The sequence below is a fragment of the Leucoraja erinacea genome, unplaced genomic scaffold (assembly GCF_028641065.1).
Source record: "Leucoraja erinacea ecotype New England unplaced genomic scaffold, Leri_hhj_1 Leri_304S, whole genome shotgun sequence".
Taxonomy (NCBI): domain Eukaryota; kingdom Metazoa; phylum Chordata; class Chondrichthyes; order Rajiformes; family Rajidae; genus Leucoraja; species Leucoraja erinaceus.
In genome coordinates, this window is record NW_026576205.1 from 48434 (window position 1) to 66332 (window position 17899).

Here is a 17899-nt window from a genome sequence, read left to right on the forward strand (position 1 = left end):
GTGACCAGGACTGGGCTGGTCAAGAACAGGGGCAATGGCTGCAGATCTTGGGAGTATGCAAGGGGTGCAGGAACAGGAAGAGCTGCTAGGTGTGGTGGACAGCTACGTGGAAACCCCACGTGCAGGAGGCCGTTAAAACCTGACGACAGCCATCACATCATTTTTTACTCGTTCCATGGACAAATACGGAGGTGACCACAACCTTCATAAACAAGTCATAAGACCTGCCATAAAATCCTACATTGCGGGGTTGTGCATACCCCAGCCACTGAGCCAGACCCACTGCTCTTTGGCAAAAACCTCACAAAGCATATGAAGGACATGAAAGAGGTTTTACAAAACTTTCGGCTCATGAGGGCAGGGCCGGGACGAGTAACCAAAAACAGTCATTCCTAGGCAGCAGCACCCCATCGCATCCATCAGTCAACGTCTACCATATCGGACTGATGAAAGCTCGGGGTCCGCATTCCAGACCAGGGCCCAGAGCGGACCCCATGGAAAATGTGCCACCCCCCAACGTCACCGCCACGTCAAACGGCGTGCAACACTCGTTGGACCGGCAGGAAACAGAAGAATACCCATAACCATGGAGGTAGGTGGGTCTGGTTCCTACCAGTATATAGAGTAATACTAACACATGGGAGTCTATCACGAGTGATCAGTATATACTCAATGGCATTAGTGAATACAAATACAATTCATACTAGAAGAATTGCCACCAGGTCAACATTCACCCCCGAGGGTATTTTTTCCCCTCTCCGTTAAAGAAACGAGAGGGACAAGCTGAACTGGTGAGACTAATTACAAAGAGTATCATGGGAAAACCTGAACCCTTGCAATTCGTATCAAATATATTCACTAAACCCAAAAATGGTGGATGTCGCATCATCATTGACTTAACTTCACTAAATATACACATTTAAAAATGGAACCGGTTGTTACTGCCAAACAACTAAATTCCAAAGGATACTTCATGGTAAGGATTCATCTTAAAGATGTTTACTATTTAGTACCATTCACAAGGATCATCGCAGATACCTGAAATTTACCTGGATGGGGCAGCTATGGCAGTTTAAAGTGTTACCCAATGGGTTCACATCAGCCCAAGAGTGTCACCAAGACACTAAAACCAGCTCTGGCAATATTCAGAAGACAAAAACATATTGTCATGGCATATCTTGATGATATCCTAAATGGTAGGCAAGACCATGAATTTGACTATGTTAGCTGTTCAGCTACCAAACAGTTATTCGAAACCCTGGGGTTGTCTTACATCCAGATAAATCTAAGTTGAAGCCATCCTCTATCATGGACTACTTGGGCTTCACAATTAATTCAGTCTACGTGACTGTAACATTGCCAAAAGACAACATAGTTGAATTGGCACCATCATGCAACAATTTAATGGTCAACAAACTACCAACTAGTACGGTAGGCAGCGCGACTCTCGTCAGCAGCGGCCTCTGCAGCCAGTCTGCGTTTTTATTATTTTTTGTCTATGTTTTTATGTAGTTTTTGTTATTTTCTGTTGGGGTATGTGTGTGGTGGGGTGGGAGGGAGGGGGTAACTTTTAATCTCTCCCTGCACGGGAGACCCGACCTTTTCTTTGTCGGGTCTCCAATGTCGTTGGGGCTGCAACAAGGAGCGGCCTCCAACAGGAAGACCAGGGGCTCTGGTGCCGACGACTCACCTCACCGTCGCGGAGCTGGCCGAGTCCAGAGCGGGTGGAGCGGTGGTGGAGCGCTGCTGCGGCCCGGCCTCCGGAGATTCGGAGGCTGCAACTGCGGGTCTGGCGGACGGTGGCACCGGGAGACCGCGGGTCCCTGGAGGGAGACCGCTTTTCAGGGCTCCCGCAACGGCGACTTCTCTCGCCCGAGTTGCGGGGTCGAAGAGCTCCTGGAGCGGGGCCTTACAGCACCGCCCCGCGCGGCTTGGAATGGCCGCGGGACTCTGCGAGCGCACGCCGGGGGCTCTAACACCAAGACCCGGTGTGCGACCTTGCATCACCCGGCGTGGCTTTAATGGCCGCGGGACAATCGCCATCGCCAGCCGGGGGCTTTGACTTTGACTCTGACATCGCAGGGGCGGGGGAGTGCAGTGGGAGATAAGTTTTTTTGGCCTTCCATCACAGCAATGTGATGGATGTTTATGTAAATTATGTTGTGTCTTGGGTCTATTTGTTTGTAATGTATGTCTGCAGAAACGTCATTTCGTTTGGACCTCAAGGGGTCCAAATGATAAATAAATTGTATCTTGTATCTTGTAACTACTCGACAAGTAAGAGTAATTGGGAAAATGGTAGCAGCATTTCCGGCTACATAATTCGGACCTTTGTACCAAAAACAAAGCGTCTCTTCTTCCTGAGGAGACTGAAGAAGGTCCATCTGTCTCCTCAGATCCTGGTGAACTTCTACCGCTGCACCATCGAGAGCATCCTTACCAACTGCATCACAGTATGGTATGGCAACTGCTCTGTCTCCGACCGGAAGGCATTGCAGAGGGTGGTGAAAATTGTCCAAGGCATCATCGGTTCCTCGCTCCCCTCCATTGAGTCTGTCCAAAGCAAGCGTTGTCTGCGGAGGGCGCTCAGCATCGCCAAGGACTGCTCTCACTCCAACCATGGACTGTTTACCCTCCTACCATCCGGGAGGCGCTACAGGTCTCTCCGTTGCCGAACCAGCAGGTCGAGGAACAGCTTCTTCCCGGCGGCTGTCACTCTACTCAACAATGTACCTCGGTGACTGCCAATCACCACCCCCCCCGGACACTTATTATTATTTATTCAAATCATTTGCTATGTCGCTCTTCCAGGGAGATGCTAAATACATTTTGTTGTCTCTGTACTGTACACTGACAATGACAATTAAAATCTGAATCTGAATCTGAATCTGAATCTGAAAACGACATACAGGTCATTATGATCATTTCATGAAGTTACCCACTGAAGTAATATCAGAGCTACAGTGGTGGGCAAAAAACGTTTGACATAGTTTCAGCCTATTATCATCACTAACCCTACGTCAGTTATCCAAACAGATGCCAGTGCTCAAGACTGGGGAGCAACTAACTCTATATCCAGCACAAGTAGTAGATGGACTAACCCAGAATCATCATTACCACTTACACTGGCCATTAATTATCTAGAGATGTTGGGTGACTTTTATGGTTTAAAAGCATATGCATAAATATGCATCACTTGCATGTACAGATATAAATAGATAATACTACGGTGGTGGCCTACATTACCCATATGGGCGGCATAAAATCGGTATCATGCGACAAGTTGGTCAACACAATTTGGCAATGGTGTGTCCAAAGACATATTTGGCTATCAGTCACTTACCTGCCAGGTAAGCTAAAAACAGTGGCAGACACCAGGTCACATAAATTTAATGACAACATCGAATGGAAGTTAAAACCCCACAAAAACTTTTTCACAAAAGTTATCAAGCAATATGGCACGCCAGATATCGATTTATTTGCATCGAGGCTAAATCACCAGGTACCTATGTATGTCGCTTGGGAGCCAGACCCTGAGGCAGCAGCGGTAGATGCGTTCGTGCTGGATTGGGGAAATTCTTCTTCTATGCATTTCCTCCCTTCTGCCTCATCAGTCGGGGACTACGCACAATACAAATGGACTCTGCTTCAGGTATTTTGATAGTACCCGAATGGCCTACACAGCCATGGTTCCCAATACTCCATGACATGGTTGTTGAAACTGCGATGTTATTCCACAGTGACCCAGAGTTGTTAACACCCAGTGTCGGGCACAAGCCACCCGTGCTATGAAAAAATCAAACTCCTGGGTTGCAGATTCTGCACAAACCACTTCTGGGACTGGGATTATCATAACAAACCGTCAACACCATGTCAGCATCCCTCCGAACATCCACTAAAAAACAGCACTTGTCCAGCATCAAAAAATGGGAGAAGTACTGCTTGGATACAGGGACCACCTACTCAACCGCTACAGTTACCAACGTACTGGAATTCCTGGCGAACCTTCACCACGATGAAGGACTCAGCTACAGAGCCATCAACACAGCTAGAATTGCCCTGCCTGTCTATTTAAAGCCAGCTCCAGGACAACAGGCCATGGGGTCCCACCAGCTGGTGGTCAAACTAATGAAGGGTATTTACAACTCTAACCCCCTAGACCAAGGTACACCCATATATGGGATGTCAGTGTGGTCCTGACATACCTCAGGGGATGGCCACCAGCCAGATCCCTCAACCTGGAACCATCTATGCTCAAAACACTCATGTTGATGGCACTTGTAGCTGCACAGAGGGTCCAGTCACTACACCTATTGTGATTGGACAGCATGCTCACAGCTCCAGACCAGATCTCTGTCATTATCCAGGGAATGATCAAACAGAGCAGACCAGGAACACCTATTCCAGTCGTGGAATTCCGGGCTTACCCGCCAGAAACATGGTTATGTGCCATGACCCTATTATCCTACATAGACACAACCAAAATATTCGAGGGAGATGAAAAGCCTTGTGGGTCAGTCATAAAAAACCTTATGGACGGGTGACGAGCCATTTCGAGATGGCTCAAGCAGGTGCTAAAAGCTGCTGGGATAAAAAATAACATGTACAAATTTAATTCCACCAGGGCAGCATCCACGTCGACGGCTAAAAGAATTGACGTGCCTATAAACCACATCCTGGCTACAGCAGGATGGTGGGGGGAAAGACCGTTCAGAAATTTTATAATAAGCCGTTGGCAAAACCTGTTTTATTTGCAGGAAAGATTTTATAGACTGCAAATATTTAATTTAAGCCCAGGGGAGCAATTTAATTTCTTTGTTGTTATTGTTAAAAAATACCATTGTGTGTTTCTACAAATGAATATTGGTTGGTTACGATAACACACTTCCTCCCTCAAAGACTTCGGCAGTGATGTAGTAATAACCGTTACACGGTTTGAAATCACAGAGCTTTGAAATCTTCACGGAATCACTCACGTGACTCCGAAGTAAAATAGTAAGATTAAACGAGAACTTACCAGTTTGAAGTTTGATCTGTATTTTATGAGGAGTTACGATGAGGGATTACGTGCCCTCCGCTCCCACCCTCAATAATATGGGTCAAATTCATAAACTGATGTCTCCTTACCTTTACTATGTTTACTTCAATAACTGTCTATCTGTGATTCCACACCGCTGCTTTGAAGTATGCCGCGCATGCGTGCTGAACGGGTTCTTAACGTAATACCTCATCGTAACTCCTCATAAAATACAGATCAAACTTCAAACTGGTAAGTTCTCATTTAATCTTACTATTTTATTCCCTTGGCTGACTGATAGTAATTAATAACACACAAGAACATTATATGTTTAGGACCTTTTGATGTGCAAGTAGCTTGCAAATCATTAAAATCCTCATCAGATCAATAAGTTCTGAAGCCATCGCTGGAGAAAGTAGGCCTACACCACATCTTCTAGACTTTTACTTTTCACTGTGGATGGCAGGCTCCAGCCATTATCCATTTCCTGGTGGAATATTGGTGAACACCCATCATCTTCCTTATTTCCATAGGTTTATAAGGTTCTGGTGTATTCCATCGTGTCTATGCCAGCTCATAAAGCAATCTCTTCAATCCCACTCCCCAACTTACTTTCATGTAGATATTCTCTGTCACACATACGCAGTAACAAGCCCCAATGCACGCACCAGCTATCTACACTCGGGTCAGTTTACAGCGGTCAAAGATCTACCAGCATGCTTTTAAAACATGGGAGGCATTCCATGCAGTCATAGAGGGAATGTGCAAATTTGGCATGAATGGAATGAGAGGTCAGAAATGAACACAGGTTACCTGCACTATTGTTACATCATTTCAATAGCAAAATCTGGGCCTTCATCCTTTTGGGCTGGGAATGTGATTCAATAAATGTATTAGACTCATACAGCATGAAAACAAGCCCGTTGGCCCAACTTGGCCATGCCTAACCAGATGCCCACTGTACACTAGTGCAACCTGCCAGCGTTGCCCCATATACCTCTAAACTGTTCCTGTCCAAATGTTGTTTAAATACTACTATAGTACCTGCCTCAACTACCACCTCTGGCAGCTTGTTTCATATACCCACCATCCTCTGTGTGAAGAAGATGTCTTGGGTGCCTATTCAAATCTTTCCCCTCTCACCTTACACCTACAGTATGCCCCTGGTTCCCAATTCCACTTCTCAGGTTAAAAGACTGTGCATTCACAGTGCATTCAGAAAGTATTCAGAACCCTTTTTCCACATTTTGTTATGTCACAGCCTTATTCTGACATGTATTAAATTCATTTTTTATCATCAATCTACACACAATACCCCATAATAAAAAAGCAAAACCTTTGCAAAGTAATTAAAAATAAATAACTGAAATATTCCATTTACATAAGTATTCAGACCCTTTGCTATGACACTCAAAATTGAGCTTCAGCGCATTCTGTTTCCATTGATTATCCTTGAGATGTTTCTACAACTTGATTGGAGTCCACCAGTGGTAAATTAAATTGATTGTACATGATTTGGAAAGGCACACACCTGTCTATATAACACACACCTGTCTATATAACACACACCTGTATATATAACACACACCTGTCTATATAACACACACCTGTCTATATAACACAAACCTGTCCATATAACACACACCTGTCTATATAAGGCTCCACAGTTGACAGTGCATGTCAGGGCAAAAACCAAGTCATGAAGACGAAGGAATTGTCCGTAGACCTTCGAGACAGAATTATGTCGAGACACAAATCTGGGAGAGGGTATAAAACAATTTCTGCAGCATTACAGGTCCCGAAGAGCACAGTGGCCTCCGTCATTCTTAAATGGAAGAACTTTGGAACCACCAGGACTCTTCATAGAGCTGGCCGATGTAAACCACAAACAGTAATGGGCACAGCACTGATCTATGAGGCACACCACTTGCATCTTGGACAACTTCAGACACTTAAGATACTGCTCTTCTCATTATATAAAGCCTCTGCAGTCCATCTGTCTTTTTTTAATTTATTTTGTCCCGTTGAGTGTATAGTTTATAGTGTTTTTTTAATTATTTTTAACTGTGTATGTGTGGGGGTGGGGGAACTTTTAAATCTCTTCCCTGTATGGGGGACCCGACCTTTTCCATGTCAGGTCTCCATTGTTGTTGGGGCCTAGCACCGTGGAGCGGCCTCCAGCCGGAACGACCTGGGGCTCCAGTCGCGGAGCCTGCAGACTCCCCATCGTGGAGCTGGCCGGCTTCGGAGCGTGGAGAGCTGTGGTGGTGCGCGGCTGCGACCTGACTCTGGAGCTCAGAGGCTCCAACCGCAGCCCCTGAGGATGGTAACATCGGGAGCTCGCGGGTCCCATGTGGGAGACCGCTTTTCGGAGCTCTCGCAATGGCAACTTCTCCCGCCCGAATTTTGCGGGTTTGAAAATGACCTGGAGCAGGGCCTTACATTGCCCGGCGCAGCTTTAACAGCCATGGGGCTTGCTAGCGTCTGCAGTGGGCTCCCAACGTCAAGACCTGGAGCGCGGCCTCGCATCACCCGGCGCGGCCTTATTGGCCGCAGGACTTACTATCGCCCGCCGGGGGCTTTGACTTTGACATCGGAAGAAGAATGGAGAGCAGGGGAGAGACAAGACATTGCCTTCCAACACAGTGAGGAGGAGATTCACTGTGATGGATGTTTGTGTAAATTGTGTTGGTGTGTGGCTTGGTTCTTTCTTGTATGACTGCAGAAACCAAATTTCGTTTGAACTTCATTTGAAGTTCAAATGACAATAAACGGTATTGTATTGTATTGTATTGTAACCTGTCCTATCCAGGTACCTGTCTAAATGTTAGGATAGTCCCTGCATCAACTACCTCCTCTGGCAGCTTGTTCCATACATCCGCCACCCTTTGTTTGAAAATGTTACCCCTCAGATTCCTGTTAAATCGTTTCACCTAAAGCCTGTGTCCTCTGGTCCTCGATTCCCCTACTCCGGGCAAGAGACTCTGAGCATCTACCTAATCTATTCCTCGCATGATTTTATATACCTCTCTAGAAGATCACCCCTCATCCTCCCGCGCTCCAACTATAAAGTCCCGGCCTACTTGACCCGAAACATCACCCATTCCTTCGCTCCCGAGATGTTTCCTGTCCCGCTGAGTTACTCCAGCTTTTTGTGTCTACCTTCGGTTTAAACAAGCATCTGCAGTTCCTTCCTAAACCTTTCTCTATAGCTCACATCCTCTAGATCTGGCTACATTCTTGCAAATCTTCTCTGTACCTTTTCCAGCTTGACAACATCTTTCCTATAACATGGTGCCCAGAACTGAACACAATACTCCAAATGCAACCTCACCAATGTCTTATTGAACTGCAACATGATCTCCAAACTTCTATAATCGATACTGGCTGATGTAGGCCAATGTGCCAAAAGCATTTTTGACTACCCTACCTACCTGCGACTCCACCTGCACCTGCACTCCTTGATCCCTCTGCTCTACAACATTACCCAGAGCCTGACCATTCAATGTGTAGGTCCTGCCTATGTTGCAACACCTCACATTTCGCTGTTTTACATTCCATCAACCATTCCTCGGCCCCCTTCCTAGTCAATCAAGATCTCGCTGCAATTTTTCACAACAATCTTCACTATCTGCAAAACCACCCACTTGTGTATCCTCGGCAAACTTGCTAATCTTGCCCTGTATGTTCTGGTCCAAATGATTGTTATAGATGACAAACAATAACGAGCTCAGCACCGGACCCTGAGGCACATCACTAGTCACAGGCCTCCAGTCCGAGAAGCAAACATCCACCATCACCCTCTGCTTCCTTCCACAAAGCCAATTTTCTATCGATTCAGCTATCTCTCCTTGGATACCATGCGATCTAACCTCCAGAACAGCCTACCATGCGGAACTTTGTCGAATGCTTTGCTGAAGTCCATAAGTACATTTACAGCTCGGCCCTCATCGACCTTTTTGGTCACATCTTCAAAAAACCCAATCATATTTGTGAGACACAACCTCTCATGTACAAACCCATGCTGACTATCCCTTGTCCGCCTAAATGCCTGTATATCCTATCCTTCAGAATACTCTCTAGTAACTTTCCAACTGCAGATGTTAAGCTCACCGGCCTATAGTTCTCAGCATTTTCCCTGCAGCCCTTCTTGAAAAAAGACACAACATTTGCCACCCTCCAGTCTTCCAGCACCTCTCCTGTATTTAAGGACGACTCGTAAATTTCAACCAGGGCTCCCACAAATTCCTCTCTGGGTTCCCGCAATGTCCTCGGATATATCTGATCGGGCTCTAAAGAATTGTCTACCTTCAAACACAATAGTACCTTCAGCACCTCTTCAACTGTAGCACTGACTGCTCCTGTCTTTCTCCTCGGTGAATACAAAGGAGAAATATTCACTAAGGACCTTGTCCATCTCCTGTGGCTCCACACAGAGATTACCGCATTGATTCCCAATCTCTACAGAGTCAGAGTGATACTGTGTGGAAACAGGCCATTCGGCCCAACTTGCCCACACCGGCTAACATGTCGCAGCTCCATTAGTCCCACCTGCCCGCATTTGGTCCATATCCCTAATATCCCTCAAATGTCATTAGAAACGGGAATAGTCCCCGAGGATTGGCGTACTGTGCATGTTGTTCCATTGTTTAAAAAGGGTTCTAAGAGTAAACCTAGCAATTATAGACCTGTTAGTTTGACTTCAGTGGTGGGCAAATTAATGGAAAAGATACTTAGAGATAATATATATAAGCATCTGGATAAACAAGGTCTGATTAGGAACTGTCAACATGGATTTGTGCCTGGAAGGTCATGTTTGACTAATCTTCTTGACTTTTTTGAAGACGTTACTAGAGAAATTGACGAGGGTAAAGCAGTGGATGTTGTCTATATGCACTTTAGTAAGGCCTTTGACAAGGTTCCTCATGGAAGGTTGGTTAAGAAGGTTCAACTGTTGGGTATAAATGCAGGAGTAGCAAGATGGATTCAGCAGTGGCTGAATGGGAGACGCCAGAGGGTAATGGTGGATGGCTGTTTATCGGGTTGGAGGCAGGTGACTAGTGGGGTGCCTCAGGGATCTGTGTTGGGTCCTTTGTTGTTTGTCATGTACATCAATGATCTGGATGAAGGTGTGGCAAATTGGATTAGTAAGTATGCAGATGATACCAAGATAGGGGGTGTTGTGGATAATGAAGAGGATTTCCAAAGTCTACAGAGTGATTTAGGCCATTTGGAAGAATGGGCTGAAGATGGCAGATGGAGTTTAATGCTGATAAATGTGAGGTGCTACACCTTGGCAGGACAAATCAAAATAGGACGTACATGGTAAATGGTAGGGAATTGAAGAATGCAGTTGAATAGAGGGATCTGGGAAAAACCGTGCATAGTTCCTTGAAGGTGGAATCTCATATAGACAGGGTGGTAAAGAAAGCTTTTGGTATGCTAGCCTTTATAAATCAGAGCATTGAGTATAGAAGCTGGGATGTAATGTTAAAATTGTACAAGGCATAGGTGAGACCAAATCTGGAGTATGGTGTACAATTTTGCTTGCCCAATTATAGGAAGGATGTCAACAAAATAGAGAGAGTACAGAGGAGATTTACTAGAATGTTGCCTGGGTTTCAACAACCAAGTTACAGAGAAAGGTTGAATAAGTTAGGTCTTTATTCTCTGGAGCACAGAAGGTTAAGGGGGGACTTGATAGAGGTCTTTAAAATGATGAGAGGGATAGACAGAGTTGATGTGGACAAGCTTTTCCCTTTGAGAATAGGGAAGATTCAAACAAGAGGATATGACTTGAGAATTAAGGGACAGAAGTTTAGGGGTAACATGAGTGGTAACATCTTTACTCAGAGAGTGGTAGCTGTGTGGAATGAGCTTCCAGTGGAAGTGGTGGAGGCAGGTTTGTTGGTATCATTTAAAAATAAATTGGATAGGCATATAGATGAGAAGGGAATGGAGGGTTATGGTATGAGTGCAGGCAGGTGGGGCTAAGGGAAAATAATTGTTCGGCATGGACTAGTAGTGCCGAGATGGCCTGTTTCCGTGCTGTAATTGTTATATGGTTATATGGTTATATCCTGTCCTATCCAGAGTAGGTGAATCGAGGACCAGAGGACATACGTTTAAGGTGAAGGGGAAAAGATTTAATAGGACTCTGAGGGGTAATGTTTATAGCTGCCAGAGGATGTAGTTGAGACTGGGACTATCACATTGTTTAAGAAACAGTTGGATAGGTACATGATTAGGACAGTTTTGGAGGGACATGGACCAAGCGCAGGCAAATGGGACTAATATAGCTGGGACATCGTTGGCCGTTGTGGGCGAGTTGGCCAGTGTGGGCAGAAGGGCCTGTTTCCACACTGTATCGCTCCATAACTCTATATGACACAATTTCTTAATTGCAAAACCATGCTGACTATCCCTGATATGCCCCTGTCTATTGAAATGTATATGTATCTTATTCCTTGGAATACTCTCCAGTGACTTGCCTACTAGTGATATTCGGGTCACTGGTCTATAGTTCCTCTGCTTTTCCTGGCAGCTTTTCTTAAATAGAGACACAACATTAGCCACTCTCCAGTCCCCTGGCACCTCACCGGTGTCGAATGATCATTCATACATCTCAGCCAGGGTGCCTTAATTTTCTTCTCCAGCTTTCCACAGTGTCCTCGGTTATATCTGAACAGGGTCGGGAGATTTATCTACCTTCCTCAAGACTGTACCAAGTAACCCCATCCTCATGTCTTTCTCTATGGTAAAAACAGAAGAGAAATACTAATTGAAGACTTTACCCATCTCCTGTGGTTCCTCACAGAGATGACCGCTTTGGTTTCTGAGAGGCCTATTTGGTCTCTTTTTACCCTCTTTCCCTAAATGTACTTATAGCATCTCTTTAGATTTTCCTTAGTATTATCTGCCAGAACTATCTCCCTTTTGCCTTGCTGTGTTCCTCTTTATGAATGCTCCTCTTGTAAACCTCATAGAACAGTTGTCGCTGGTCCCAAATGCTTGCACAGACACCTTGGTCACTTGCTCTTCCCAATATACAGAAAGTTGATCAAGCTTTGCCCTCTCCCTTGGAGGGCCTTCTCCATTTTGCATGAGAACATTTTGCTGAACACATATGACAAATTCCCCAATTGCCTGATTACCCACTTTTTACTTCCCAGCTCCAAACATCTAGCATCCCAACATGAACCAACAGTATGTCCTATCTTCCTGTTCCTACCCTCACTAGCATCTGGCACTGGGAGTAATCCGGAGACCGCTACCCTGGAGATCCTGCTTTTTAATCTTTTGCCTAACTACCTGTAATTATTTTTTGCAGGACCACTTTTCATACCTATGTCTTTTTCCCAACATGCACGACTCCTGACTGCGGTCTTTCCACCTTGAGAATGCCATGCAGTCACTCCAACACATCCTGAATGCTGCCACGAGGGAGGCAGTACTTCATCCTGGAGTCTCCATTGCTGCCACAGAATCTCATATTTCCCCCCTAACTAATGAGTCTCCTACAACCGTGGTCCACCTGGCATTACCTTCTCCACTGTGCCTCAATCAGGCTCAGTGTCTCAGCCCTGACTGCTGCTGTGGCCGACTCCTCACAACAATGAACCTTTCTAGAAGTGGAATGACCGCAGGTATCATCTGCACGTTCTGTCTACTCCCTTTTCTCATGGTCATCCACCTGCTCGCTTCATGTACATGACCTCCACACCACTCTATGAAGCTTTCATTTTCCCAGATTATCCTAGCTGCAGCTGCAGCTCCAAATCCCTAATAAGGAGCTGTGCCTGGACAATTCCCACTGGCGTAGCTATCAGGAACAGCAGCCATGTCCATGACTTCCCACATCCTGCGGGAAGAATATTGCACCATTCTACCTGCCATCACTAGTGTACTAAAAACCAAGAGAAAAAAAAGCACAACTATCACACAAAAGAAACAGCAGAATGGACCTTTACCTTCTTCCCCCTTCTTCTCAGCCTCCTTGTATCCGCCTCCTCGCTAAAGCCTCTTGAGCCAAAACCTCAAACTTACCCTCCACAGAACATCTCTCTCAACACGGCCTCTCTCCCACAATGGTCCATTGATCAGTACATTGATTCCACCGCTGATGAATATGATTAGTTGGTTTGTTACTGAGGTGTTTATTTTCAAGGCAGTGTTTGTGAATATTTATTAAGTGAGAGTGATTATATAATTTTACCATTAATTATTTTTACAGATGGATCCTCCATTGCATATCTCACTGACCAACCCAAGAGGCCAAGAAACTAATTTATCACAATTGGAAGGATTACATTATTACGTGAAGGAAGAGAATGAGAAGAATGCTGCTACAGTCAGTGAATCACCAAACAATGAACGGGAGGACTTGGAAGTTAAACATACTATGTTTGCAAGCACAGAAAACACGATAAAACAAGAAGAATCGGAATGCCTTGGAATCCCTTCAGCAAGTAACAGAAGCACTCCCAATCTCAAAATCCAGAGCCATGAGAGAGATATAGATGCAAAAGAAATAACAGATAGTGGTAATGTTGCACCAAGCAATAACAAAATAATAACCCAATCTTCTGAATTGTTTGCCATTAATGGATCACATTTGCAGCATGTAGACAGCGTTCCTTTCGCACTAAATATAGATGAAGCTGTTACATCACATGCAACTGATACATCAACTAATTCCACACTAGAAATTAATAGACCCTTGGGAAACAACCTGCACAAAATCCCTGCTAATGATATGCAAAACAACTTGGTAATAATTCCAGATGTTATGGGTGTATGTGGTAAGCTCACTAGTAACAAGTCACATCCTACAAAGTTAGTCAAAGATTTTGCAAACTCTGAAGATAAAAGTGTCGAAGATGTTAATTTGATTGGTGATGCATCATCAATTGGAGAATCTGAATCCTTCCATGATTCTGCAATATGCACCGACACTGATAATGTATTTGAGCCAGGGAGAATAAGTTCCTTGTTCCATGACTCAGTCTCATCAGAGGACATGCAGATATTCAGTGCAAGAATAAGTGATGTGCAAATGTCATCCCAGTATTCCACTGAAGCGGACAATTTGGAAGCGAAAAAGCTGGAAGATTTATTCACAAAACCTCATTCACTGAAGAAGGGGACAGAAAGTGCACACGTTCAAAATCCAACAAACAGAACTGACAAAGTGATTCCATCCCTGACACAAGTTCCAGAAACAAATGTTGCTGATGAACAAAAAAAAGATAAAGTAGGCGCCCCGCAAATTGCAGAGCGGTGTATTAGCAACCCGCCGTGTATGTTAGCTGATGCAATGGTAAAGGATGCAACTGAAGCTGCATTGCTTGCAATTACTGGAGATGAAGGGATGACTGAAGCAGCTGCATCACCAAGTGCAAAGGCATTAACAAATGATGAACAACATTTAAACCAGGAAGTGACCACAGTTTTGAATTTGCCATCATTGCATGGAGAGCCTTCAAACATTCATGTTGCTAATGAAGGAAATACAAAAAGTGTTCCAGAGTTTAGTGAACATGCAACAGAAACGAGCACGAGACATGTGCAAGTGGAAAAGATCACATCTCAAGCTGCGCAGAAAAACACAAAGGAAAAAAACAATTCAAGAGTAAGTCTGCACACAATGGCATCTCTGCTCCCTTTAGAAGATGCACTTCATAATGGCAAACAATCTTTACAACTGATACAGAATTTGACCGCAGCTTTTCAGATGATTGAGGAAGATTCTAGAGGAGGCACAACTGCCACAAACATTGGTAAAGGTGCAGCCAATTATGTGCAAATGGCTCCTGATCTTCAGGAAGATGCACAGAAAAGGTTTTCTCATGAAATTACTGAGACAACTGAAAATATTTATGAATTTCAAAATTGTGATGTGAAGAAAAAGCAGATGATTGTTGGTGCTACAGAGCCCACAGGAGCGGAGGGGCATGACAAGGAGAAAGGCAATGAAAATGGAAAGTATGTAAAGGTTAAACAGAATTGCAGTGTTTCAGAAAGTGACTACTCACATCATTACAGTGTATCAGATGTGAACGAGTCTTTAGAGGGGGGCAGAGTCAATCTTGAGGAAGAAGGAAGATCTAACGTGGAGCACGCTTTGTATGCCAAAGCGGATGAATCCATGAAATATACCCAGATGTATGGTGTATCTCAGGTGGCAACAGAAATTGTGCTTAGTTGTGAACTGACAGCAGGAGAAGTAGATCATCATACGAGTGCAGAATGTGATAATGTTAAAAAGTATAGGAGTGGGGTAGATAATGAAACTGGTATGCAGAGCGAGGGTGCAACAAATACTTTTTCTGAATCACCAGATGACAATTATTCTTTTAAAAAGGGTGAAATGTTTCATAACACTCAACATATACCAACAAATAGGAGCACAAGCCAAGAAGCACCACAACCTAAAGTTAATATAAGTCTAGACTCAACCATGTGCACTGTAAATTATACTAAGGGGGAAACAAATATAGTATTCTCATCGCAACAGAATTCAGAGCTGAATAACCACCACAAATGCTTAGATCCTATCATGTTGATTAATACACCAGTTAAAAAGGATGATGGAAAGGAAACAGACACTGATGTTACGGGAGATATCCACCCAAATTCAGAACAGTTAAAATCCAGAGAATGTAATGAGGGAACACAAAAGGAGGAGCAGGTGGGTGAAGCTTTTGGCAGTAATGTTGACAGCATTGATTCAGAATTGGATAGTGAGTTATTCACAAATGAGGATACTTTGAAAAGCACACTATGGAAAGTTTGCTATTCTGTTTTGTTTGTTGTGTTTCTTGTTACAATTTATCATTATGATTTTATTGGGTGTTTTATACTTTACCTTTTTTCGTTGTATTGGTTGTATTGTGAAGGTGAAGAAAGCAGTGATTCTGTCAGAAAAGACTGATAAAAGTACTTGGATTTGTATTCAGTTGAGACAGTGAAAAGCTGAAATTGGTTTTCAGGATTGTTAACCATTTGAACACTGAAGTAACCAATGCTTTTTTTAATGCATTTTATTTCACACATCAACATAATGATTAGCAACATTTCTAACATTATTATAAAACTGAAGCAATAACATTTTTAAAATATCATGCATTGTGTCCTTGGAATAAACAAAAATAGTCTTATTTTCCATTGTGATGCAAAACACTTTCATAGGCCTAAAACATTTAATCAGTGATTCTAATAAAATGATATTGAATTGTCTTATTTACAGTTGTCAAGGAACACGACCGAGGAGAAACAATCTTACCCAACTTGGTTAAAGAACTGGTTGAATGACATTTACATTTTATAGAAACTGCTTAAAGGTTTCTTAATAAAATTAAATGACCATTTTATTTTCTCTGATAAATGCAAACTAACACTTCCGATAATAATTTTAGACCAATTTTTTTGTTTTGCTGTTATAAGTTTCTGTTATTAGCTAGTCAAACACTAATGGATACTTCTAGTCAGTAGTTGTTTTTTTTCTCCATTCAAAGTCAATGGGTAGCAATCAGCTTTTTTTTTTCTAAAATGTCAAACATTAAAGTTATTACAAACTTTAAACAAAATCTTTTATTTTGTGTGCGCATTTTACATTTCATGGCTTTCAATCAACAACCAGGACTGGTTTTATTTATTGGCTTTATATCCACTAGCCTGATGTCTCTCACTTAACTCTCATTCTCACACATAGAAACATAGAAAATATGTGCAGGAGTAGGCCATTCGGCCCTTCAAGACGGCATCACCATTCAATATGATCATGGCTGATCATCCAACTCAGTATCCCATACCTGCCTTTTCTCCATAGCCCCTGATCACTTTAGCCACAAATGCCACATCTAACTCCCTCTTAAATATAGCCAATGAACTGGCCTCAACTACCTTCTGTGGCAGAGAGTTCCAGAGATTTACTACTCTCTGTGTGAAAAATGTTTTTCTCATCTCGGTCCTAAAGGATTTCCCCTTGATCCTTAAACTGTGACCCCTTGTCCTGGACTTCCCGAACATCGGGAACAATCTTCCAGCATCTAGCCTGTCCAATCCCTTAAGAATTTTGTAAGTTTCTATACAATCCCCCCTCAATCTTCTAAATTCTAGCGAGTACAAGCCGAGTCTATCCAGTCTTTCTTCATATGAAAGTCCAGACAACCCAGGAATCAGTCTGGTGAACCTTCTCTGTACTCCCTTTTATGGCAAGAATGTCTTTCCTCAGAATTGGAGATCAAAACTGTACACAATACTCCAGGTGTGGTCTCACCAAGACCCTGTACAACTGCAGTAGAACCTCCCTGCTCCTATACTCAAATCATTTTGCTATGAATGCTAACATACCATTCGCTTTCTTCACTGCCTGCTGCACCTGCATGCCCACTTTCAATGACTGGTGTACCATGGCACTCAGGTCTAGTTGCATCTCCCCTTGTCCTAATCGGCCACCATTTAGATATAAAGTCTACTTTCCTGTTTTTGCCACCAAAGTGGATAACCTCACATTTATCCACATTATACTGCATCTGCCATGCATTTTCCCACTCACCCAGCCTATCCAAGTCACCTTGCAGCCTCCTAGCATCCTCCTCACTGCTAACACTGCCCACCAGCTTCGTGTCATCCGCAAACTTGGAGATGTTGCATTCAATTCCCTCGTCCAAATCATTAATATATATTGTAAATAGCTGGGGTCCCAGCACTGAGCCTTGTGGTACCCCACTAATCACTGCCTGCCCTTCTGAAAAGGACCCGTTTACACCTACTCTTTGCTTCCTGGTTGCTAGCCAGTTCTTTATCCACATCAATATTGAGCCCCCAATGCCGTGTGCTTTAAGTTTGTATACTAATCTCTTATGTGGGACCTTGTCG

At 43.7% G+C, this 17899-nt stretch overlaps 1 protein-coding gene across 1 annotated transcript in view; it reads left to right on the forward strand.

Moving 5' to 3' along the window:
• Nucleotides 1-16619, forward strand: part of LOC129693462 (uncharacterized) — a 41757-nt gene extending 25138 nt beyond the window's left edge. The window contains exon 3 of the mRNA XM_055630275.1: nt 13251-16619. Within this exon, the coding sequence (XP_055486250.1) occupies nt 13251-15950 (2700 nt within the window). The 3' untranslated portion in view covers nt 15951-16619. The remainder of the gene's footprint in view (nt 1-13250) is intronic.
• The last annotated feature ends 1280 nt before the right edge of the window (nt 16620-17899 follow it).